Source organism: Phoxinus phoxinus, assembly GCF_949152265.1.
Source record: "Phoxinus phoxinus genome assembly, chromosome: 20".
NCBI classification, from domain to species: Eukaryota; Metazoa; Chordata; class Actinopteri; order Cypriniformes; family Leuciscidae; genus Phoxinus; species Phoxinus phoxinus.
The window spans coordinates 7,254,807-7,279,870 of record NC_136895.1 but is presented as its reverse complement, the minus strand read 5'-3'; the positions used below and the strand labels follow the sequence as shown (position 1 = coordinate 7,279,870).

At 37.7% G+C, this 25,064-nt stretch overlaps 1 protein-coding gene across 2 annotated transcripts; it reads left to right on the top strand.

Moving 5' to 3' along the window:
* Positions 1-1,826: 1,826 nt before the first annotated feature.
* Positions 1,827-24,999, top strand: rubcn (rubicon autophagy regulator). Of its 2 annotated transcripts, XM_079593198.1 has the most exons (21): positions 1,827-1,986; positions 5,509-5,662; positions 6,969-7,052; positions 7,135-7,294; positions 7,380-7,486; positions 9,639-9,816; positions 10,020-10,394; positions 12,549-12,644; positions 14,712-14,827; positions 14,916-15,114; positions 18,140-18,244; positions 18,840-18,914; positions 20,324-20,381; positions 20,468-20,600; positions 22,115-22,260; positions 22,334-22,398; positions 22,481-22,719; positions 22,832-22,893; positions 22,969-23,122; positions 23,221-23,314; positions 24,231-24,527. In XM_079593198.1, exons 1-21 carry the CDS (start codon positions 1,847-1,849, stop codon positions 24,377-24,379), a joined length of 2,889 nt encoding a protein of 962 aa, XP_079449324.1. In that variant the 5' UTR covers positions 1,827-1,846; the 3' UTR covers positions 24,380-24,527. The 2 variants fall into 2 exon arrangements, with proteins under 2 accessions (XP_079449324.1, XP_079449325.1); XM_079593199.1 differs by lacking the exon at positions 18,840-18,914 and having other exon boundaries at positions 24,231-24,999.
* Positions 25,000-25,064: the final 65 nt, after the last annotated feature.

The following is a 25,064-nucleotide window of genomic DNA, read 5'->3' as shown; positions in this document are numbered from 1 at the left end:
AGGTCTATATAGAGACTGAACACGTAGTACACTGTGACATCACCGTTTTCGCAAATTCATGTTTTTGAAGTTTATATGGCGATGATAATATCGTTTTCAAAAACTTGCACTTTGAAACCCGTTATCAAATGTTTGCTTTTTCAGGACTTTATGCACAGCTGCACTATTTCCTGAACTTTAGCCAGCTCCTTTGTTTCCTGTCTGCCATTATTGGACAAACTGATTAATCCAAGTGTGCCTGACCAACAACAATAATCAGGCACACCTGGATTAATCAGTTTGTCCAATAATGGCAGACAGGAAACAAAGGAGCTGGCTAAAGTTCAGCAAGTGGTGCAGCTGTGCATAAAGTCCATTAACAGCCGAAACGCATATACAAAGTCCTCAAGTGTTGTGTAGTCCTCAGGGTACTTTTACCCGTCAACTGTTTTAAAAATAGAAAAGTTATTCGTTTGCGATTTTCGCGTAAAGAGACAAAACGATCCCGTTCACACGGATCAACTAAACACTGTATATTCATGCCAGGCCAGAAGATGGTAATGTCACATTGTACAGAAACACTACGGCAATCTCACACACAAGTGCGTTTAAAGGACAAAATCTGACATGTCTTGAAATACACCCGATCAATGTTTTGATGTTTTGAGGTGCTGTAAGTAACCATAGTATAAGCGGGACATTACACTGTGATTCATTGAATTATTAGAAAATAATGCACACCCCAGGTGTAACTGCTTCGCGTCGTGACCACATAACCACCCCAGGTGTGTATTATTCTCTAGAAATTCATCGAACCACAGGCAATTATTATAGTCAACATTTGAAGTGGATCAAAAAAGTTAATCAAAATTGTATAAGACAAGCAGGTATTGTTCAAAATTCATGTATAACTTTGATGAAAGGTTTTGTTCCACTTCAAATGTTGACTATTGTATTATATTAGGCTATATTAAATTATGTTATATTATATTAATACATTATATTATATTATATTAATATATTATATTATATTTTGATGTAGTGACTGGTTGCATAGCTTGCACAATCCTAACATAAATTTGACCTTCAGAAGCGAAATGGAAATATCCCGCCCTTGGCTCTAACTGTCAATGCAAAGAGCCTTAAAATGTCTTGATTTTCATGTGTCAGCTTGACATGACTCCTGGAATACCTCCTGTAGCAGTTCAGTGTCAGAGTCCTGAAGTTACCGACATACACACGCCTAACACACCATTTAGAAAATATTGTTGAACAGCGCCACCGTGTGGTCAACATGAGGCCGTATCAAATATGTGTTTGAACAACAAGTTTGAAAAATTAACAACAAAGTAAAAAGTTGAAAAAATGTTTCAATTTCGTTTTTAAAGTTTATTTTATTTCTTGGTTTCTCTTTACTGGAGATAAAATATGGCTTCCACATAGATTAATATTGTATTCGTTTAGATGGAAATTTCACTGGTTCCGTTTATTTATATTCATATTCAGTCATATTTATTAGTCATATTCAGAATTTCAGTTGTTTAGTTATTTTCAATTGTTAGTAAACATTTTTGCTGGTGTTTACATTTACTGAGATTACTCATGGGTCATTTCTCAAATATTATTTGTCATATATTATATAAGGTTATATATTATATTCAAAAGCTTATCAAACTACTTCTGCGATAAGCTGAACCACGAAGGGTTATTTTACATAGACATTCAAGTGTACCAAGAAGATAGTGCATATGCTTTTAATCCATAAAATCCTCCGTTTCGCTTTTATTTTGAAAAGATGATAATGTTTCCGCTATTTCAAGAATGCTTATCCGGTCTCATCTCTGACGTCACATCCGCCTATCTTGTTATGGTGCGGGACGCTCAGTGGGAACACCTACTACCTGTCCGGAGACTTTCTCTGCTTAAATCTGACCTAAACTCCAAATCAAAGCCGTTTCCTGGGGTGGAGATGGACATATCCGTGGAGGCGGAAGATGGAGAGCGCAGGTAAATAAAAACGGTTGATATTTACAGTAGTCCTGGGTTTGACAGCTAGACCCACAGCTTTAGTTTTGGAGATGATTGTGCTCAACTAAGGAGTTTAAGCACCTCTTACTCCCGTTTATGTATATATATAAGAACATTTAACTGATATTTGTGAAATAACAATCTTGAGAAAGCTATCGATTGCAGCTTTCATGTGAGCTAGCCGGCTAGTGAGGTTGTAAATCCTACTATGGAATAGACGTTCTTTTTGAATATTAATTAGGTCACGAGACGTTTTTCATCAATGCTATCATCTGATTGGCTGAACTGTGGATATTAGTAAGTGGCGGCAGTCAGTTCTGCAGAATCAACCAATGGGAGACGCTCCCGCAAGAGTTGGAGTGTGACTTAATTAATATTAATGAGGCAGACCCTCTTCATAGTGCGATTCAGCATCGTATGTTCTAGCAGGTTTCATCCAGCAGACTTAAAAACAACATATGACAACAACAGTCTTGTGACTCGCTCACAATTAGCTGTTAAATAGCAGACGTATCCGCGAAATGTCATTTTATGCTGTTATTTTTGCAAAGTTATTTCTCCGACGACGAGCCTCCAAAAACTCACACTCATAAAATTACATAACAGAAACTCTTGTTATTTTGGCTCATAATCACCTGATGTAACATTTAAAAAAAACAAGTACACTTCAAGAGTACTTATGGAAATAATGTATTTTAAAAAAAAGAATATACTTAAGTGCGAACTGAATGCAAAACGTAATTGCAGGTTTATTGCAATAAAATGAAAATGTGTCATAGTTAAAATTATATTTTGCCAATTTTATCTTTTTTAATTTGATGTGGTCAACCTTAGCACGTCCACCCTGTTAAGGGAAATATGAAAAAAGTTAGTTGAAAATCATATTTTTAATATAATATTATTTAATAATATTTTAATAAACTTTCTATGTTAGCTTGTATTTGCTCATTGGCTGATTTCATGTCAGAATATCCACCCTGTTTTATCAGAAGAGCCAACAGAGAGGACACTGAGTGAACATGGTGATTGTAAAAGTAATTTATGTTAAAGTTGAAGAAGTGCATTTAAATTTCTTTGTCAATGTTTTACATAATCGTTTCCCATGGAAGTAAAATAATGGCAAATGTTTTTGAAACAAAAGATCTTTTGTTGAATTGCACAACTTGAAAAACATGCATTGCATTAACCTTGCTTGCATGAACATGGTTGTATATTTAAGCTGTGAATATTTCAATTCAAAACATTTCACACACATTTAATCATTATTAAAAATTCAATCATCCATATTCAGATTTCACTTCCAAAATTTTCATTCTTTTTAAAAACACACCCTATAATTTTCAACAGGCAATTTTCAGTCCATTTTATTTCGCTTCCACAAATTCGAAAAGTCAAAAAGTTGTTCAAATTCGACAGAAAATTCAACGATTCACATCAGTTTGTAGCTTTAGAGACAGTCCCTTCATTTTTAATAATGAAAATGTCTGTGAAATGTTTGGAATTGAAATATTCACAGCTTAGCCTAAATATACAACCATGTTGAATTTCAGCCCATAAAAATGCAAGTCCTAAAAATACAATTATGCGTTAAAATGCAAACACGGTTAATGTAATTTCCATCTAAATCCAGTTCAAAATAAAGGGAAATTGTAACTGGTTGTACGTGAGCGATAGGAAATGATCAAATCCTTCCAATCTTTATACCACTTGTCCACCCTGTTATAATTTCGTCCACTCTGTTATAGGGCTGGGACAATAAATCGATGCATCGTGAATCTCTGTTATCATTTTGTCCACCCAATTATCATTTCCCCCCACCCTGTTATCATTTCCCCCCACCCTGTTATCATTTCCCCCCACCCTGTTATCATTTCCCCCCACCCTGTTATCATTTCCCCCCACCCTGTTATCATTTCCCCCCACCCTGTTATCATTTCCCCCCACCCTGTTATCATTTCCCCCCACCCTGTTATCATTTCCCCCCACCCTGTTATCATTTCCCCCCACCCTGTTATCATTTCCCCCCACCCTGTTATCATTTCCCCCCACCCTGTTATCATTTCCCCCCACCCTGTTATCATTTCCCCCCACCCTGTTATCATTTCCCCCCACCCTGTTATCATTTCCGTCCACCCTGTTATCATTTCCCCCCACCCTGTTATCATTTCCCCCCACCCTGTTATCATTTCCCCCCACCCTGTTATCATTTCCCCCCACCCTGTTATCATTTCCCCCCACCCTGTTATCATTTCCCCCCACCCTGTTATCATTTTCCCCCACCCTGTTATCATTTCCCCCCACCCTGTTATCATTTCCCCCCACCCTGTTATCATTTCCCCCCACCCTGTTATCATTTCCCCCCACCCTGTTATCATTTTGTCCACCCTGTTATCATTTTGTCCACCCTGTTATCATTTTGTCCACCCTCTTATCATTTTGTCCACCCTCTTATCATTTTGTCCACCCTCTTATCATTTTGTCCACCCTCTTATCATTTTGTCCACCCTGTTATAATTCCCCCCACACTGTTATCATTTTGTCCACCCAGTTATCATTTTGTCCACCCTGTTATCATTTTGTCCACCCTGTTATCATTTCCCCCCACACTGTTATCATTTTGTCCACCCTGTTATCATTTTGTTCACCCTGTTATAATTTCCCCCCACACTGTTATAATTTTGTCCACCCAGTTATAATTTCCCCCCACACTGTTATCATTTTGTCCACCCTGTTATCATTTTGTCCACCCTGTTATAATTTCCCCCCACACTGTTATCATTTTGTCCACCCTGTTTTCATTTTCCCCACCCTGTTATCATTTTGTCCACCCTGTTATAATTTCCCCCCACCCTGTTATCATTTTGTCCACCCTATTATAATTTTCCCCCCACACTGTTATCATTTTGTCCACCCTGTTATAATTTCCCCCCACCCTGTTATCATTTTGTCCACCCTATTATAATTTCCCCCCCATACTGTTATCATTTTGTCCACCCTGGTATCATTTTGTCCACCCTGTTATCATTTCGTCCATTTCGTCCACCCTGTTATCATTTCGTCCACCCTTTTATCATTTCGTCCACCCTGTTATCATTTCGTCCACCCTGTTATCATTTCGTCCACCCTTTTATCATTTCGTCCACCCTGTTATCATTTCGTCCATTTCGTCCACCCTGTTATCATTTCGTCCACCCTTTTATCATTTCGTCCACCCTGTTATCATTTCGTCCACCCTGTTATCAGCTTGTCCACTCTGTTAAGCAGGTTTTTACAATGATTTCATAAAATCAGCAAAAAAAATCACTAATAAATTTACTAGATTATCAATGATGTTGTACTTTAAAACGTTAACAAATGCAAGTTCCTGCATTTGTTCAATACATAAAGTGCACTTATTTTTCACCAGAGGAGAAACACTCTTGTAACAATAGTATTGCAGTGTGAGGCACGCTATGCATTTATAAATATGTAGTAGCAATTTACACACATGTGTGGTTTCAGATGGGAACACTGGAAACTCCTGTCGAGTCTAAAGACGACTGTTGAAGGGCTGCTGTCGACCAACAACCCTAATGTGTGGTCCCGCTACGGGGGTCTTCAGCGCCTGCACAAGGACATGAACAACATCCTGGGCCATGGCCTCAAACAAGAACAGGTGTGGTAAAAACAAGATAGAAATGTCTCTGTTTTTCATGAAAGTCCCGCGTAAACCCAGGAATATGCCCTAAACAAGGAACGTTTTAAACATTAAAAACGTTTACCAGGAACTATTACACACAAAAAACCTCTGGCTGATCAAACGAGGAAGAATGTTTCTTACATTTTTGTCAGGAGATAAGAATTGGCCTCTGTGACTTTTCCAACCAGGAAGAAGATTCTATTAGTTTATAAACAACCTGAAACCTCCATCAGGGTCATTATAGCTTTGAAAATCTCGAATAGTTTTTATTTACTTAAAGTTGGCGTGAAATATAAATCTTTTTTTTCAAAATGCATGTTATTGAACTTATTGTGAATGATTCATCCATGAATAGTTTTTTTATTGGAAGTCGTCATGACATTTGCGATAGTCTTTTATTCCATATATATATATATATATATAATATATAGGCTATATATATATATTATTTTTTTACTTCTGTCTTTGGTTGTTTTACAGACAATCAAAACTCTTAAAACAAACTAAATTAACTAAAAATCATTTTCTGTATAACTTAGTTCTTATAACTAGTTTTCATTGCTTTTTTTTAAAATTACCCGTATTTTCCAGACTCGCAGACTCCGAAGTCGCACTGGACTAGAAGTCGCATTTATTTCGAAATTTATTTCACAAAATCCAAGACCAGACATTTAATCTGGAAAGGCAAGTTATTCAGCTCCACATTAGCACACAGCACAACAGGCTGAATAGGTGTCCGGTACTTTAACGTAACACATTAACAGTTATTCAGCTACACAACAGCATAAAGAACATATACCTGAGAGGCTGAATAGACTAAATTAACATAAGCCAGCGAGTCCAACAAGTTACCGGTAAGCAAGTTCACCAAGCTCCCGCGATCTCATTCCTCAACACTGAATCCATTGAGTTCTTCCTGGGTGTCGCCTCTGAACAACTCCGCTAACTAGAGCGCCCTCTCGCGGCTGTAGACGGTAATGTTTTCTCTCGGTTCATCTCAGTCAGTATGAATTAATTTGATATAAGTCGCACCTGACTATAAGTCGCAGGCCCAGCCAAACTACTGTATGAAAAAAAGTGACTTCTAGTCCAGAAAATACGGTACATTGTTTTTTATTTTAATGTCAGTTTTTCGTCTTTATAAAGGTTTTCATTTATAGCAGCTTTGACTTAAATGAACAAAAATGTCCAAATAATGTTTTTTGACAGAGTCAAAGTGAATGACTCTGAATGAATCATTACACTGTGGTGCAAGATCTAACTTGATTATTTTGTTTTGCAGCTTTACTATAAACAGAAAGACTACTGGCGTTTCGTGTGGTGTGTGCGGTATCTCTGCCCTCATCTCGCCCGTCACGTAGAACAGGTATTCGTCAATCCAGTGGATGTTTCCAACATAAAGGTAGTGTTTGACATCTTCACTGACGCCTGACTCTGTTCCTGTGCAGTTCAGTCAGTTGGAGCCGGTGCTGAGCACTGGCGCTCAGAGCTTCGGCGAGGGTTATAAAGCTGAGCGTTGGCTTTTACACAGTCTCCAAGGCCACATCTTATCTGCCCAGCTCAAACCACTGCTGCAACACAAGGCAAACACACAGAAATACTACAACGGTATCTCAGCAGCATCTACCAAACATCATTCACACTTGTGTGGTTTGGTTCTGATGATAGCATTGATGACTGTCATCTTCTGTAGATGTGGCCTTCCTGTTGAGTGAACCGCACGTGTCTGCCATGTTCCAGTGCCTGGAGGCGGTGGAGCAGAACAACCCTCGGCTGCTGGCTCTCATAGACACCGTCAGGGTCAGACATCTTACTTTTAGTTTTTATATTCTTCTGTTCAAAGGCATGTGCATCTAGAGCAGTGGTTTATACGCCTATGTGGTGTTTTTTAATCTGCTTTAAGACAAACCATGTGTAAATTCACAATTCAACACCATTGCTGAGTATTTACACTCCTTAAAACTGCAGTGAACCAAAGACAGTCTCAAAAACGCGGTTTGAAATCGCTGGTGTTTCTGACGTCACAAACTACCTTGTTACCAATCAGATCAACGAGTGGATCTCTGAGCTGAGTGAGTGGAGGCGGGGCTAATTTGCATATTCATAGAACCGTGTATACTAAATGAGGGAAGGGTGTAGAGTTACATTCAAACTATTTCTAAGGCGTGAAGATTTGAGTTTTCAAGGAAAAACGTTTAAATGTGTAATATTTGGTGAATAAAGATGAGTTTTAAGGGATACAATGATACAACAGGGGACAATATTTGCCCCAATATTTGATATTTAGGTGCATTTTAGTTACACTTTATTTTATAATTATTTAAAAAAGTACTGACTGAGTGATATTAATTAACTACATGTACTTACTATAGAGTTACAGTTAGGGTTTGGTTTAGGATTAGTTGTAATTATGCATAATGTACTCTTATTACTATAGTAGTATATGTAGTATGTAGTTTATATGCCTGTTAGAAATACATGCTCAGGTTATTTTAAGACGGGGTAGAATTAAATGAAGGGCAAAACTCAGCATCTTGTGTGCGTGCCTCAGTTTGGGAACCACTGAATCTAGATGATGTAATTAAGCATAACAAAGAAGATACATTTATTGAACACATTTTCCTACCAGGGATGGAAACTCGTGTCTGAGATCATAACTCGATTTGCGAAGTCACAAATCAATACTGACTCAACTTGTAAACAATTGACTTCAGACTTGAAGAAAAGCAGTGTGATTAAATGTTTAATTAGATGTTAAACGCATGTTGGCTGTAATACAGCAACGATTGAGAGTTCAGGACACCTTTTTTGCACTGACAAACCTGAGACTCTGCAGTGTAAAATATAACTTTGCTTGAGCAAACAAACAATGGTTTTGGATTTCATCCACTAGTTGGATTCATAGAGGCCGAAGTCCATATACAGCTTTTGTAATAAGCTGAGAAAGGTTTAATGATATGAGTTTCACAGAAGTCTTTATACCATAATATTTTGTGTATTTGTAGGACTAGCAACAGTCAGTGTTTGTGTTTGTTTTATAGGAAATGGTCCATAATCTCACAAACCTGCTTATAATGTCACTGATTTGAATGTCTGGCACACATTCCTCTTTTCATTGATTTGTCCAAAGAAACATCCTTCCTACCAGAGACAGTTGATGTGTCCAATAAGAAATTAAGTCATTTGGAGAAAAAGAAAATTCTTCAGACAGAAATCTTTTGGTATACCAACAACGTGCGTTTATTGCATTTCATGTTTATTGAGAACTACTCTGAGGATTTTCAGGTCATATTTTGAACATATTATTTGGTGTAATGCGACATATAAAGATAGTTGTATATCTATATGTTAAAGAGTTTATTGTGAGTGATTTAACAATGTATGTTTAATTTTTGATAAAAAAAGATGTAAATGTAAAAACTGGACCTTTATGTGGCCAGTAATTGGCAATGCCACTTTGTAAAGAAACGCTTTCACACTCGGTTCGATTGCCTGTTCCGAACCCGAGTTCGATTGCTCCCCCCTCCCCCTGATGGACTGTGTCCACATTATATTATTTGTATCCGAACCGCGGTACGCTGGCGTCATCAAGCTGCAGCTGGCATTTTATGTTTTTCAAAATTTATGTTTGTTAAACTGTCGACAAGTTAATAGCTAGCTAGCTAGATGAAAACATCCAGTTGTTCAAGGGGTCATGGTTAGCATAGCACTTTTACCCCCTGCTGGTAAATACCATAACCACAACATCTTAGTTTAAGTTAGTTAAACTTTAAACATGGTTATATGTAGCTAGCTAGTTAACTAGTTTGGCTTGTTAGCATTGCCCTTTTAGCCCCTGCTGGTAGATACCATAACAGCACCATCTTTCTTAATTGTCGGCCATTCAAACGTAGCCATGCATTTCTACGGTCATCATATATGTCAATGTCTTCCGTCTCTTGTGTTTTTCAAGCTTTCACATTTGAAAGAGTCTCCTCCGTTGTGTTTGCTGAAGAGCCAGAGTCTGTGTTTGCTGCCCGGGGCCGTTGGAAGCTGGAGGCCAGCGGACGCGCCTCAACCCCGAAGACTCGCCTCGTCCCAGAGCTGCCTCGCAGAGATTCCCATCACCCCCCTCTCCAGGACCAGCTCAGGTCAGCAGATTCACAGCCAGAACAACAGGCCGCTCTGTGCCTCCATTACCACACTAAATGCTTGCCTTGTTTACGCTGAAAAATGTCCCGGACAGAAAACAGTCCGTTGTTTGGCGATGGAAGGTGGGCTGTTAGCAATGCTTGCGGTGAGCGCATTTGACCGTTCCTCAAAATCACAGTTAATCTCTTTGTTTGTGTTGAAGATGTTGCTCCGTCCGGCAGTGCTCCGGGTGCCCCATGGGTGTGCGGGACAGCACATCAGGACGCAGGAATCCCCCAGATCTCCTTTACCGAACCCGCTCCGCCCGAGACCCCCCGGGATTGTGTGGAAGCGGATCTGGACGACGGGCCTGAATATCTGGCTATTGGTAATCTGGGGAAGCACAAGCGGCGCGACTCGTCGAGCTCCACGCAGAGCAACGAACACATGGGCACTCAGGTCGACGCCCACACTCCCGTGGCCCCGCCCCCTCCGCGCCGCAGCTCGTTCTCAGAGCCGCCGCGAGCCACAGGGCGGAGCTCGAGGGGACACATGCGGTCGATGTCCGACACCGGCGTCAACCAGAAACTGAAAACTGGTGCGTACAAACAGTTGCATTCATTGGGTTCTCGAGGACACAGGCCTTGTCCAAAACTAACTATAAGTCGCAACTACTAATAAAACAACATTTATTAGCGTAAAAAGTCCGTTCACATCAAGAACGACGACTATGGCAATAACGATAACCATAAAGTTTTAATAATCGTTCAAATTCTATGATAATAGCGATGTCTAACCCTCAACTGTAATGATACAAAGGAACAATGTGGTTGGAATTGCTTTCAGAACAAAAATTGCTTTTTTCCAGCTGGTGAACGGTAAAAACCTTGACAGCCAATCAGAATCCACCTGTACTTTAAAGAGGTTTAGCATGAAAGTGATGAATTGTAGCGTACACTTATAACAAACAAAGCTTTATCGTCCGTCGGTGTGGACGCCAATATAGTTATCATTATAGTTATCGATAAGGGCATCATAATTGATGAGGTTTTATGTTTGAGCGAGACAACAGTTATTAAACACATTAAAATGTCTTCTTCCTAGTACCGGTGTGAAGGTTCATTCAGATAATTAATTTCAATTAATTAGTAAATAATTACTATTTTGTGTTATCACTATGCTTGACATTTACAGGTGAAACTCGAAAAATTTGAATATGGTGCAAAAGTTCATTAGCAATTCACCTTAAAAGGTGAAACTAATATATTATATAGACTCATTACATGCAAAGTGAGATATTTCAAGCCTTTATTTGTTATAATTTTGATGATTATGGCTTACAGCTTATGAAAACCTTTTCACAATATTCTAATTTTGAATTTGCGGTTTTCATCATAATCATCACAATTATAACAAATAAAGGCTTGAAATATCTCACTTTGCATGTAATGAGTCTATATAATATATTAGTTTCACCTTTTAAATTGAAATACTGAAATCAACTTTTGTACGATATTCAAATTTTTCGAGTTTCACCTGTAATGTCTTATTTTGTTGAATTATATCAATAGAAATATTTAGTTTCTTCTGATTTCATGTGTATTTAATTATTTTATTTGAATTGGGATGTTGTCTCTACTTTATTTGCTGTATGTTCTGGTTTAATGCTGCCAATCTTTAAGAATGCCATTGTTTTTTGTCAGATAAATATTATTCACATTGTTCTGCTGGTATGTTAAATGTTGCCCATGTTTATTAGTGTCAATATAGTAATTCAGCTTGTTAGAAGTGTGTTAGTGTGGCTAGTTATTTTGCAACCAAAGAGGTAGTTTTATTATAACCTAAAGCCAATGTCAAAATTTCTCATATTCACTTTCTTAATATTATAAAATAAGAATAAATCAAATACATTTTTGCAACATTTCATTGAAATGAAAAGAAGTGCAAAAATGTAAAAATCTCTGTAATTCCTCATGCTTCAATAATTAAGCTCCTGATGTATAAAATCAAATCCCACTCTTAAGTTTTGTCAGTTTTGCGTTTACGTGTTTATACTGTACGTGACGCTATGAAAGTTAAAAGGGTCGTGATTTCTTATTCACTCAGTTTAAACTATCTATTTGAAATGATAATTAGCTTGAATTTAAATTTCAAAATGGCTTCCCCAACACTGCATGCAAAGACACAAAAACAATCACACTAAATGGATCTCCAAGCCTGGCTACGATCTGTTGTATTCTCTGCTTCAACTCTCTTCTCTCTCTCTTTCTCTCCTCTGTGTGTAAAGGAGGGGGTCACAGGAAAATCACCATTATTATCGAGGACCCTGCCGCAGGTTCGCAGTGCTGTGGTGCTGCATCTTGTCCACCCCTCCATTTCTGCCACCCTTGCATGATTCACTTTTGCTGCTTTTTATTTTTATTCTCTTTATTTCAGCCTTCAGCATCGTTTTAAAGCTGTGACACAGCAGTCCTGTCCTGTGCCGTTTCTGTTTGTTCTTAATTCAATGTAGTAAAATACACCGTTGTGCCTGGGAAGTTTTCTTAAGTCTTTTTTTTTTTTTTTTTTTTTTTTTTTTTTTTTTCATTCTGTTATTAATTAGAAACATTCAAGCACTATTTGTTGTGTAGTTCTACATTATCATTGGTGTTTGTTTATCATCATGGATCAGATCCTGCAACCAGCAAGCTTAGCTTCCTTATATAACATATTTGTTCATAATTGGTGTCATGTTTTTCTGCATTTTTCCCAGAATCTGTTGCGGCTACACCATGTTCGAAGAGTTGCGGTCCTTTCTCGCCCCAGAGCAGCGACAGCAGCTCCCACAGTTCACTTTACATGGAGTCCAGTGAGTTTCATGGGTCAATGACGTGATGCTCTCTATCTATTAATCTATTCAGTTTGTAAATTTAAATTGATTTAGTTATTTTTTGGGAACAAAAAGTACAAAATGTCAGGGTGGTACAACTGTCCTTATATAATGAAGAAAGAGTCAAATTTGAAATTATATAAATTTGAAATTAATATTTAAAAACTTTTGTCCATCTAATCAAAGTCATGTTGTGCGACCAAAAAAGTAATGCGGTACAACCAACATGCTGAAATATGCTTAGCTCTGGTGGAATTTTTGTCCAAATTTTTTTACATTTATTTATTATTTTTTACTTTTAGACTTTTTCTTTAAGAATTTGAATTCTTTTAGAATACAATTCTTTTCGAATTTTTCATCGGGATGCTACAATACTTGGTAAAGGTTTTGGCACTTGCTGTGTGAACACACACAAAAAAATCATGGACATGATTAGAAAATTTAAAATGGTCCTGCATTGGAAATGAATGGGAGGCGATAATTAATCTAGTGGAAACATTTGGTCCTGCGGCCAAACAAAATCTTACTGAAAGCTCATTTCTTGAGACATCAACCTCATATTTGGAACACAGCTTGTTTAGATTTATGGCTTTTATTTTCTCACAGTTTTAGAGTAAAAAGTATTTTGGAAAATATATATTGCATATAAAAGTAGAACATTTAATTTTTGTAAATTTTCATAATAATCTTATTCAAGTTCACTTTTTAAAGTATTTTTCACTTCACAATAATCTGCCAAGTGTCGTCTTTAAAAAGAAATTTCATTTTCAAATGGATTATACTGCATAAATATAATTTAGTACCATAAAATCCCCTAAAAATACAAAATATTAAGTAAATAATATGAAATAATATTATATTGAACTAAAATATAGTACATTAATTTCATTGAAAAAAAGAAGAAAAGTATTATGTCATATTTGAGTGTCGCACGAACAGTACCAGAGGGTTAAAAAATATCTCATAATTTGACCTTTTTATGGCAGCAAGATTAGTTCGGGTTGTAAAATGCCATGTGTTACTACAACTGTCCTGATATTTTAATGAAGAATGAAAAAAAAAGAAGAATATGTCAGTTATGTGGTGCAAAAAGCAAGTGGTACAATCAACATGCTGAAACATGCAGATAAAAAATCTGATAATCTGACTTTTTTTCCTGATGGCTAGATTAGTCCAGATTGTAAAATGTCATGTGGTACAACGTGTCCTGATATCATAATGAGGAAAAAAAGTAATTTGAAAAAAAAAGTAGGGATGAACTTTAATTATTCTTTTTTAAACATTTTATCAACTGCTTTTCTGCTCATTAATATTTAAACATGTTTTCTCCATCTAATCAAAGTCATGTGGTACAACCAAAAAAATGCTGAAACATGCAAAAACATTCTTAAAATATCAGATAATTTTACCTTTTAGTTTTGGTTGTAAAATGTCATGTGGTGCGACTCCCAAAACGTTTTACTTAAAGTACATTAAAAAAAATATTTTAAATGATGAGCAAAATGTACTACACTCGCATGTATTCAAGGTGTAATATTTTTTTTGTATTACTTTTTCCTTGATGGATACATGATGTTTTTAGTCATTAAATTGATTTTTTTCTTGAAATTAGTATAAGATTTTCTAAACCATATGAAACCAGCATGAATACAAAGAGTACATTTAAGCATGTTTTTTTTTTTTTAATTGCCTTTTTTCCGTATTTCATATTTTAGTGATCATAAATTAGGTATCATCCGAAAGCTTAAACGCTCAACATTCCTCCTGTGAAAAGTGTTTTGAAATTGGACATTGCGTGGTCATGGATACGGTACTTTAAAACCTTTTAGCGATCTCAATTTTCAAGATACTTCAACTTAGAAACACAACTTGGTTAGACATATGGGTTTGATTTTCTAGCAATTTTTGAGTCTTAATTATTTTGTTATATATATATATATATATATATATATATATGGGGGTGACAGTTAGAGTTTCCTTTTCTTTATCACGGACATCCTTATATAATATTTAAAACAAGCATGTTGTCTTCATGCGTACTTGCAGACGGCAGCCAGTACAACAGCGTCCCGGACGGGTTGTTCCGCAGACCGTCCGAGGGTCAGAGTCTGATCAGCTACCTCTCCGAGCAGGACTTCGGCAGCTGTGCTGACCTGGAAAAGGTGAGCACAAACTCCTCACTGCGCTCAGCATTCCTCTTTCTTATCTTATGTGTTTTTCATAACTCTCATTCCTATCCCCTCACTGCAGGAAAACGCCCACTTCAGCATCTCGGAGTCCCTGATAGCGGCCATCGAGCTGATGAAGTGTAACATGCGGAGGCGGGCAGAGGAGGCTGAGGAAGAGGGCGACAGCGACTCGGAAATCCAGCAGCTCAAGCAGAAAATCCGCCTGCGCAGAATGCAGATACGCCGAACGCGGCTGAAGCCAACGCTTTCCTCTAATAATCGTAAGATGAGATGTTTGAGGCCCCGATATACTCACGGCCAAGTACTTTTTTTGTTCTTCGCTCAGTGTTCAAATGAAGTTGGAAATACCTTTGCAGAGATATACTGTTAGTGAACATCACAACGCCGTCACGTTTAGATGAATATGTAAATATGTGCTTCACTCTTTTCTCTCATTAACAAAATAAACGCACAACAAAACTGACAGCGGTGAGAAGACGGCAGTTAATAAAGCACCTGATCATAGCGATGTGGATGTTTGCACCAGCTCTGCAATTCTCAAGTCACGTCACGTTTATATAGCACTTTATTAGGGCTGGGAATTGATTAAAAAAAATTAACTAATTAATCGCATTTCCCCCAAGCTTCATCAATATTTAAAAGTAGAATCGCCTAATTAAATTAAACAACACAGAAAAAAAGGAACCGGAAATAGCCCTATATTCAAATAATATTAAACATCAATATATTATTCTTCATTCAGTTCTATGCAACATACTCAGATTTAACAGATTATTTTTTTTACTAATTATCAAAATAAAGTATAGTCCTACAAAGAGCATGTGATCACCAGAGCATGTGATCAGAGCAGGTCATTTTACCATTGTTGCCCAGCATGGCTATACCAGCTCAGTAGGGCTATTGCAAACAGAAGTCTACTACTGAGAAATTTCACGTTATTTGAGCGGACTTTGCTTTTCCAGTGCGTGATCGGAACATGATTGGAGCGTTTGGGCCGTGAACGACAGAGCAGAACGCGCAGTGCAAACACGGAGCGGAACATCAGAGAGCGCAGCGCACCCATACACCCACACCCACACACACACACACACACACACACACACGCACACACACACGCACACACGGTTATGGAGAGCGCGGCGCACACACGGAGCGGAAAAGACCCGCTCGTGAAACCTGATCGCCACGGAGGGGAGGGCCAGCATATTTTCGGCTTATGTTTTCGGTCTTTTTTCTCTTTCAGCCAAAAACCGAAAATTGCATTTTTTGGGCGATAATTTTCGGTGGCCGAAAATTCGGTGCATCCAACTTCTATGCTATTTGAATTCAGCTTTTGCTAATTGTACACAGCATCTTTGTTTTGTCAAACGCGCCATCAGGCAACTTTTTAAATGCAAACATTCCTCCTAAAACTCCATCCTTGTCCTTCTCCATCATGACCGGGTGACTTGGTTCGGCACACTTGCAATAGCAGCCGCAACAGGAAGCCATTAAAACGTCAATTAACCGTTCACAAAGACCCGCCCCCTTTAGTTACTGTCGCTGTGTCCGACAAGCTACGCCGCTCTCACGCCACACCATGTTCTCACGCAGTGAAAAACACATCGCGGAGCAGAGAGGAGACTGACAACACGCTGACAGACACAGACCAGGTTACTTTTCGGTTACTTTTGATATGAAACAAAGTCTCACCTTTCAAATTTGGTCTGTTTTTTTTAAAGAAATGTAAACAATAAATAGCGTTTTGTGGCTCTTTAATGTGTCTGACAGATCGCTGTGTCGCCTCAGTTAAAGCCGCTCGTGAACCGATCATCTCTTCCTTCTAGTTCATGTATAGCATCAAATAAACATGAATGAACATCAGAAGGAATGTTGTTTTAACCGCGGAAAGGCGGTACACTCCGCTTCTCAAGTTCAAATCCTCCCATGTTAATCTACTAACTCTCCTGACGGCTTTGTCGGACAAAATGGCGGATGGCGAAGTATGATTGGTCAGATCACCTGTCAATCAAGCTCCCTGCGAAGGGTCAATGCTAATACATTAAACATCTCAAATTAATCGCAAAGATGAACGCGTTAATTCCCCCAGCCCTACACTTTATACTACTGATTTCTTTAAAGCAACAGTATTAAACATGAAAAGTCTCCTTCAATTAGTTACAACTTCAAATTCTACTGTAAGTATATTCTCCCCAGTGCGTTCATGTTTTTACTCGTGTCTGACCTCGATGAACTGAAGAAATGAACCGGAGCCTCAGAGCCACACCCACCTATCACATCATTACCACATCACTACCACAGACCAATGGCAGTTCAGAGTTGTTCAGAGGTAGAGAGACATTTCAAACTCTCAAAATGAAATACAAACTAATTTCATTTTGGCCTGATTTTATTCACAGTGATGTCACACCAGTTCATTCATCAAATTCTGGGCTTTTAGGATAAAAAAGCAGAAATCAAATGTAAACAGGAAATCAGTGCCAGCCACTGTGGCTAGTGGTTTTCCAAAGTTATTAGCCACCCAGCATTTTCACTGGCCACGATTTTGACATCGATACCATGGGGATAAAACCATATAGATATTTTTTTATATTATCTCATAATTTTGCAGAAGGAATATTAGGTTGCTGTCACTTTAAGACCTGACGCACAGATGAATGAAAACTTTATTGCCCCGAGGGGAATTTGTTTTGCACTTAAGGGAGCCACATTGAACATTTAGCACAGATAACAGTAAATAAAAAACCACACCAAACATCCTAAACATCCTAAACAACAAACGCAGCAATGTTGGTGACATGCAATCATCAGTCCAATAGCGAAGATGAATCAATAAATAATCAATAGTGCAATCAATAATGTCGATGTGCCTGTGTCTGATCTGGTCAGTAACTGAACGCTCCTCGGCACATATGATGTAATGGCACGTCTGGTTCGTCTCAATTTAGTGCTGAGAGGCGGCTTTATGTGTGCGCACTTTGGGTTTGAGCTCAAAATATGCTGAAAGTCGTCAAAATATGTACAATACGTGCAATCCCTCGCCGAAATTTAAGCTCTGCAACACCAACAGTATTCATCCGGAGTAAATAAAACGAGTGAGTGAGGGGAGGCGGGTTCATGTGTAACTCGCTGTCCGAGAGATGAGAGAGCAAGAAAAAGCTGCTGGAAACGTGTATTTATTTGGAGCATTTGAGATATCTCAGTATTGATATGCATCAAACCACGCTAGAATGATGATAACCCGGTGTGAAAAGCCCTAATATGCTCCTCTTGTATCCCCCACAGAGGTCCCATCTGTTGACAGCGGGGGCTCACAGAGGAGCTCCCAGGACTCCTTTCACCCGTCCGACTCCGGCTCGGATAGAGACGTGGAGGACATCGAGCTCAGAGGTAGCAGCTCTTCTAGATCTCTCAATGCGACGCCTTCATTCCCGCTTCTGATCGTATAATCATCCTCACGATTGCCTTCATTGCTCATAATGTCATGTGATGAGAAGTGTGTTGGCCTCATGACCAATTTCTCACTGATTATGCTCATTTTTTAATTCCTAATTTGTAGCTTTGAATCCCGTTTTTCTTGATTTGGTTTGTGTGTTTTTGCAGGAAAGAGCAGAATAGTAATCACAGGTGTTATTATATTTAAGTGCGCAAGTCAACGTGAAATCAGAATGAGTTCTGAAGGATCATGTGACACTGAAGACTGGAGTAATGATGCTGAAAATTCAGCTTTGATCACAGGAATACATTATATTTTACAACATATTGGCATAGACAACATTTCTTTAATATTATGAAATATTATTACAATTTAAATGTTTTTTTTCCAGTATTTTTGATCAAACAAACACAGCCATGGTGAGCAAAAGACATTATATAAATATATTTTGACTAAAGCAGCCTCTGCACTGATGAGCCGTGACCAGGACGTTTCCTAAGACGGTAAATGTGTGTAGTTTAGATGTTGTCTCTGGTCTGTGTCTCTCAGATGGCAGTGATGGTCAGTCCCTGCTGGCGGTGTCTCAGAGCGGCCTGTCCCTGTCGCTCGCGTCCCTCTTCTCAGGTACCAGAGGCAGACGGGGCCGTGTGTTCAGGCTCAGCTTTCGCTGCTTGATAAACGATAGACTACGGGCTCAGAGGAGTTTTAGCAGTCGCTGTTCCTGCTTTTTCCTTGGCTTTGCTTGTTCATCTCCCTCATCCCGTCCCGTGTGTCTTCATGCATGACGCGTCCGCCCTTTGTTTGCCACGTCGCCGCTTGCTGTCTGTTATTTATGGCACTAACATATAAACCTGCAACCTTTAGCACTGCTAGCTGCAGAATGATAAGATGATAAGAATGGATGTATTAATGTGGCCGAATCACTTTTTGTTAATATTAATCATTAAATCTGTAGTTTTTTTATCTTAAAGCTTTTATTCATAGCCAATGAAATGAATCAGCTCTCTGTCTTTATGGTTATTGGGATTGAGACCATTTTGTTATGTTTGTAATTTTAGGACACGAGACATTTGGAAAATGAAAACTGATCAATCCTTTGCAACTAGTTATATATTTTTTTTATATAATATACATTATATATATATATATATATAACATGTGTTTTAAAATGTAACAACTATTATTATTATTATTATTATATAATTATACTATATAATATATTTGTGTGTGTGTATGTATATATATATATATATACATATAGACAATTGTGTTTATAAAACTTAACATTTAATTATAGCTATATATATATATATATATAAAGTCTATTTTATATAATATAATACCTGTGTGTATATATACATAGACATTTTATGTTTATAAAACTCAACATCTAGGCCTATATAACTTAACATAATTTATATATATAATTACACAGGTCTATTAATAAGTCTAATGAAAAATACATTATACTTATAATTATTATTATATACAGTATATACTGGTTAAACTCGAAAAACTTGAAGAATATGGTGCAAAAGTTCATTTATTTCAGTAATTCAACTTAAAAGGTGAAACTAATATATTATATAGACTCATTAAATGCAAAGTGAGATATTTCAAGCCTTTATTTGTTATAATTGTGATGATTATGGCTTACAGTTTATGAAAACCTTTTCACAATATTCAAACTTTGGGGTTTTCATAATCTGTAAATCATAATCATCAAAATTATAAGAAATAAAGTCTTGAAATATCTCACCTGTTTCACCTGTAAATTTACTGTATACTCAGAATTTATATAGTTTTTTTTTGTCTGGCCTCTTATATATTCAAAATCTTTTAAAATTACATTTATTGTGTGTTAAACATTTGCACAATATTTACTTAAAGTTCTCTAAATATTTTCGTGACACTAAGAATTAATCGCATCTTAGTAATATAAAAATAACACTAAACTGTCAAATTATGGCGGGTGTGTTGGCGCACAGCTCTGATTGGAGGAGCCATTGAGTGTTTGTTCTCATTGTTCTCAGATGCAGACATCAAACGCTGTGTGTCCAGCAGCAGATCCTTCCTCAGCTCAGACTCCATGTAAGCACTTCTCAAATCTCTCCGTGACTCTGATGTTTTTGTGCTCGTGAAGTTTGACATTTTCTGTTTCTTTGTCTTTGCCACAGCTCTCCGTCCATGCTGCAGTCCAACTCCGCCGAGTCCGTGGCGATGGGTCTCCTCAGGCAGTTCGAGGGCATGCAGCTTCCCGCCGCCTCCGAGCTCGACTGGCTGGTTCCTGAGCACGACGCCCCTCAAAAAGTACCTGTGTTTACATCCTTAGGCCTGAAACAGACTCAGTGCAAACATACACATTTACGCTTCCTTGTGTGAAGTGTTTTTCTGGACTAGTGGTCAACTGAGAAAGCCTTGATGAAATTTTCCGAGTTTTCACTGTTATACGGCAGGGGGCGCTATTGCACCTCTTCTTGACTTAATGGCCAGTGCTGATAATATTAGAAAATAATGGTTTATTTAATCATTTATCATGCTATCAAGGCAAGACTATGGAAGCTTGTTTCCGCCACTGAAAAAAAAAAAAAAAAAGGTAACTTTTTCATCTCACAATTCTGTCTTTTTTTTTGCTTGCAATTGCGAGTTTAAATATTGGGGCTTTATAACTTGCAACTCTGAGTTTATATCTCACAATTCTGAGGGAAAAAAAAGACAGAATTGCGAGATGGTGTCACCGAAATTCACAAATAATTCACAAATAAAGAAAATTGGTGTCCTTAAAGGAACACTCCGACTTTTTGGGACTTTAGCCTATTCACATTATCCCCCAGAGTTAGATAAGTCCATACATACCTTTTTCATCTCCGTGCGTGCTATAAGTCTGTTTAACGCACCCATCGCTAGCCTAGCTTAGCACAAAGACTGGATGTAAATGGTTGCAGCTAGCATACTAATCCAAATAAGTGACAAAATAACGCAAACATTTTCCTATTTACATGTTGTGATTTGTATAGTCACAGAGTGTACAAAAAACAAAGTCACAAGAGACACAGACATATTTTAACCGTATAAATACTGGGAACTATATCCCCTGAATATAGGGCGGAGTGATAACCGCAGCGCACCTGAGACGCGCTCTGAACGAACTCTCTTGCTCCTCACCACGGCGCGTCTCAGGTGCTGCGGTTATCACTCCGCCCAAGTAGCAGTGCTTCGCCTTCAGAGAATATAGTTCCCAGTATTTATACGGTTAAAATATGTCTGTGTCTCATGTGACTTAGTTTTTTGTACACTCTGTGACTATACAAGTCACAACATGTAAATAGGAAAATGTTTGCGTTATTTTGTCACTTATTTGGATTAGTATGCTAGCTGCAACCATTTACATCCAGTCTTTGTGCTAAGCTAGGCTAGCGATGGGTGCGTCAAACAGACTTATAGCACGCACGGAGATGAAAAAGGTATGTATGGACTTATCTAACTCTGGGGGATAAGTTGAATAGGCTAAAGTCCCAAAAAGTCGGAGTGTTCCTTTAAAGGTTGGAGGTTTCCTAATTTTTTTTAATTAAGGCATTAAAATCAATTTCCAAAAGAAGATTTTTTTATTCCTATTTTTAGTCAACTTTAGCATGGGTGTACACTTATGCTAAGCACTGTGCATATATATATATATATATAAAGTTGAACCAAACAAACACTCTAGTGTGCATTTTGTATGTTTTCTTTCCACTAGACTGAAAGAAGACATGTTGTGGAAGCAAAATAGCTTAAAATCTTGCCTTAAAATTTGAATTAAATGTTTTTTTTCCTCTGTTTTACAGCTTCTCCCAATGCCAGATTCTCTTCCCATCTCACCGGATGACGGCGAACACGCAGACATTTACAAGTTACGCATCCGAGTCCGAGGAAACTTGGAGTGGGCTCCTCCTAGACCACAGATCATCTTCAACATTCACCCTCCTCCAAAGTAAGACCATCACCATTCATTCTCTGTAGTACATGACTCTGTATCTCTTATATCTCTCCGTTGATCCGTTCAGGAGGAAAGTGGTGGTGGCGAAGCAGAACTACCGCTGCGCTGGCTGTGGCATTCGCATCGATCCAGGTACAGAGCGCGTACGCCCGGCACAGATAACCTGCTTTACTTCAACATGTGGGTTGACTTGAGTGCTTTCTCTTTGTAATAGACTATATAAAGAGGGTGAGGTACTGCGAGTACGTGGGACGGTACTTTTGCCAGTGCTGTCACGAGAACGCACAGGCCGTGGTGCCCGGAAAGGTCCTTAGGAAGTGGGACTTCAGCAAAAGCTACGTCAGCAACTTTTCCCGAGACTTGCTGGCCAAGATCTCAGGAGACCCGCTCTTCAACCCGAACGACATCAACAGCGGCCTTTACAAGAAGGTCAAAGCCCTGGAGTCAGTGCGCGTACGTCACTCGAACATATCTTACCAAGGCGTCCTTATTACAGTGTAATAATATCAAATGTTTTGTATGGACTTTTTATTTGTGATTTGTATTTGTACTCGGTCTATTACAGGCATTGAGGGAACAGTTAAACCACATGAAGAATCTCTTAAAAACTTGCCGTTTGGCTAAAGAGTAAGTGTTTTCACTGCATTGTTTTAGTTTGAAACACCATGAACACTGCATTACAAGTGTCCTCTCTGTCGACAGCGTGCTGGATCAGTTCGACGCACTTCCTGGACATCTGACGGAAGACTTTCACCTGTTTTCTCTGAACGACCTCAGCGATGTACGCAGCGGCTGTCTGGCCCCGAAGCTGCGGGATCTGCTCCGCCTCGGCTCCGGCCACGTCACGGACTGTGTGGTGAGAGAAAACTTTTGATCTATTATTCAGAGTCTGAAACGGGGAATTGATATTTCATCGCCTTGATTCGTTATTCGTCTCTTGTCATTTTCCCACAGCTCTGCCAGGCCAAGGGCTTCATCTGCGAGTTCTGTGGAAATGACAAAGACATTATCTTCCCCTACGAGCTCAACAAGTGCCTGCGTTGTGATGGTGAGCATTTATAGATATATGTATATATATATGTGTGTGTGTGTGTGTGTGTATTTATTTATTTATTTATTTTATTTTTATGCAATAATAAGCATTTATTTATAAAATTGTATTTATATTTATTCATTTATGCAATTTTAGTTATGCATTATGTATTTAAATATGCATTTATTTATTCAATTTTATTTATATTAATTCATTTTTACTTGTTTTTTATTTATATTTATTAATTTATGCATGTTTTATATATATATGTGGATTTATAAAAAAAAAAAAAATTATTCATGCATGTGTACATATTTATATTTAAGTATTTTTAAATGCATTTATTAATACAAAATTATATTTATTAATTTATGCATGTCATTTAATTATCCATTATGCATTTATTTGTTCAATTGTATTTATATTTATTAATTGATGCATGTTTTTATTTACACATTTATATATGCATTTATTTATTTACATTTTATTTATATTTATAAATACATTTATTTATACATGTACACATAATTGTATTTGTGCATTTATTTATTTATACAAATTTATATTTACTAATGTATGCATTTAATTATTTGCATATGCATGTACACGTTTTTTATTTATGCATCTATATATGCATTTAATTATTTATACATTTTTATTTATATTTTTATAAATGCATTTATTCATTTAGTTTTATTTATTTATTTATTTATTTATTTATGCATGTATGCGTCTATTTCTTTCTGCATTTCTATGCATTTATTTATGCATCTATAAAAAAATATATATTTATGCATTTATTAAACTAGGCTAAAATGTTTTCTTTTGGGTTGTCTGTTCATCTTTCTATCTTGCACTCTACAGGTATTTAATGTGTTTTTTCCCCTTTGCCAGGGTTGGTTGTAACGGTTGGTGTGTGTTTGTTTTGCAGATTGTCGTGCGTGTTATCATAAGACTTGCTTTAAGGCTGGGAAGGAGTGTCCTCGCTGTCTGAGACTTGCCGAGAGGAGAGAGCGGATGGCCCGCAAGAACATGGAGGAGCAGGAGGACGGAGATGAGGGCGAGGCGAGCGGGTCTTAGCACATGATAATACCAGTAAGATCTCACGAGAGCACAACGGAACAGTGAATGTAGAGACTGATATTCAGAGAAACTTTTCTTGATTCCCGTCCCAAATAAGCTGCTCTAAAACTCCTGCTGACATTGTTGATAATTAAAGCTACAAAGAGTTTATGTGCAAATAATGCGTTTCAGCTTTTAAGGACTGCTGCCTTCGGACAGAAAACTACTGCTTTTTACCATGTTTTTTGTTTGCTTCTGTTGCCTCCGTCCTTTAAAATCACATTTGTTTTAATCAACATGGTGTCGAGTCCTGAGTCGTAAACTTTTATGTTTTGTTTTTTTATGTGTCCGCGTTTTGTTGGTTATATTTATTCATGTATCCTGTCGCGTGCCTCATTAATGGCCGTTGGTTTGTAACGACGAGAGACGGAGAAGGGCAGCTGAACTCTTGCACAACCTTTGTTTCCCGAGAGGTTTCTAGAAGTGTCAGGTTCAAACTTACTGTGTTGAAGATCAAAGCTACTAAGACAATAGGCCTCATGCGTGAAATGCCAGCAGAATGAGTTTCTGTGTTATCGTAAACATTCATTTGAATACGACAATGGACCAAATAAAAGTGAAACCAATTTTTGTGTAGTAAACGATTGAAGCGCAAATTGCTGTATTGAACTATTTATACAAGAAAGATTTTTTGCAGAATTTT

What these genes read in the sequence shown, in the direction of transcription:
- rubcn (XM_079593198.1), top strand. Translation starts at nt 1,847, where the DNA reads ATGGTGCGGGACGCTCAGTGGGAACACCTACTACCTGTCCGGAGACTT. An exon ending in AGCACGACGCCCCTCAAAAA is followed by an intron (nt 20,601 to 22,114) that starts GTACCTGTGTTT and finishes TCTGTTTTACAG; the next exon opens with CTTCTCCCAATGCCAGATTC. An exon ending in CAAGTGCCTGCGTTGTGATG is followed by an intron (nt 23,315 to 24,230) that starts GTGAGCATTTAT and finishes TTTGTTTTGCAG; the next exon opens with ATTGTCGTGCGTGTTATCAT.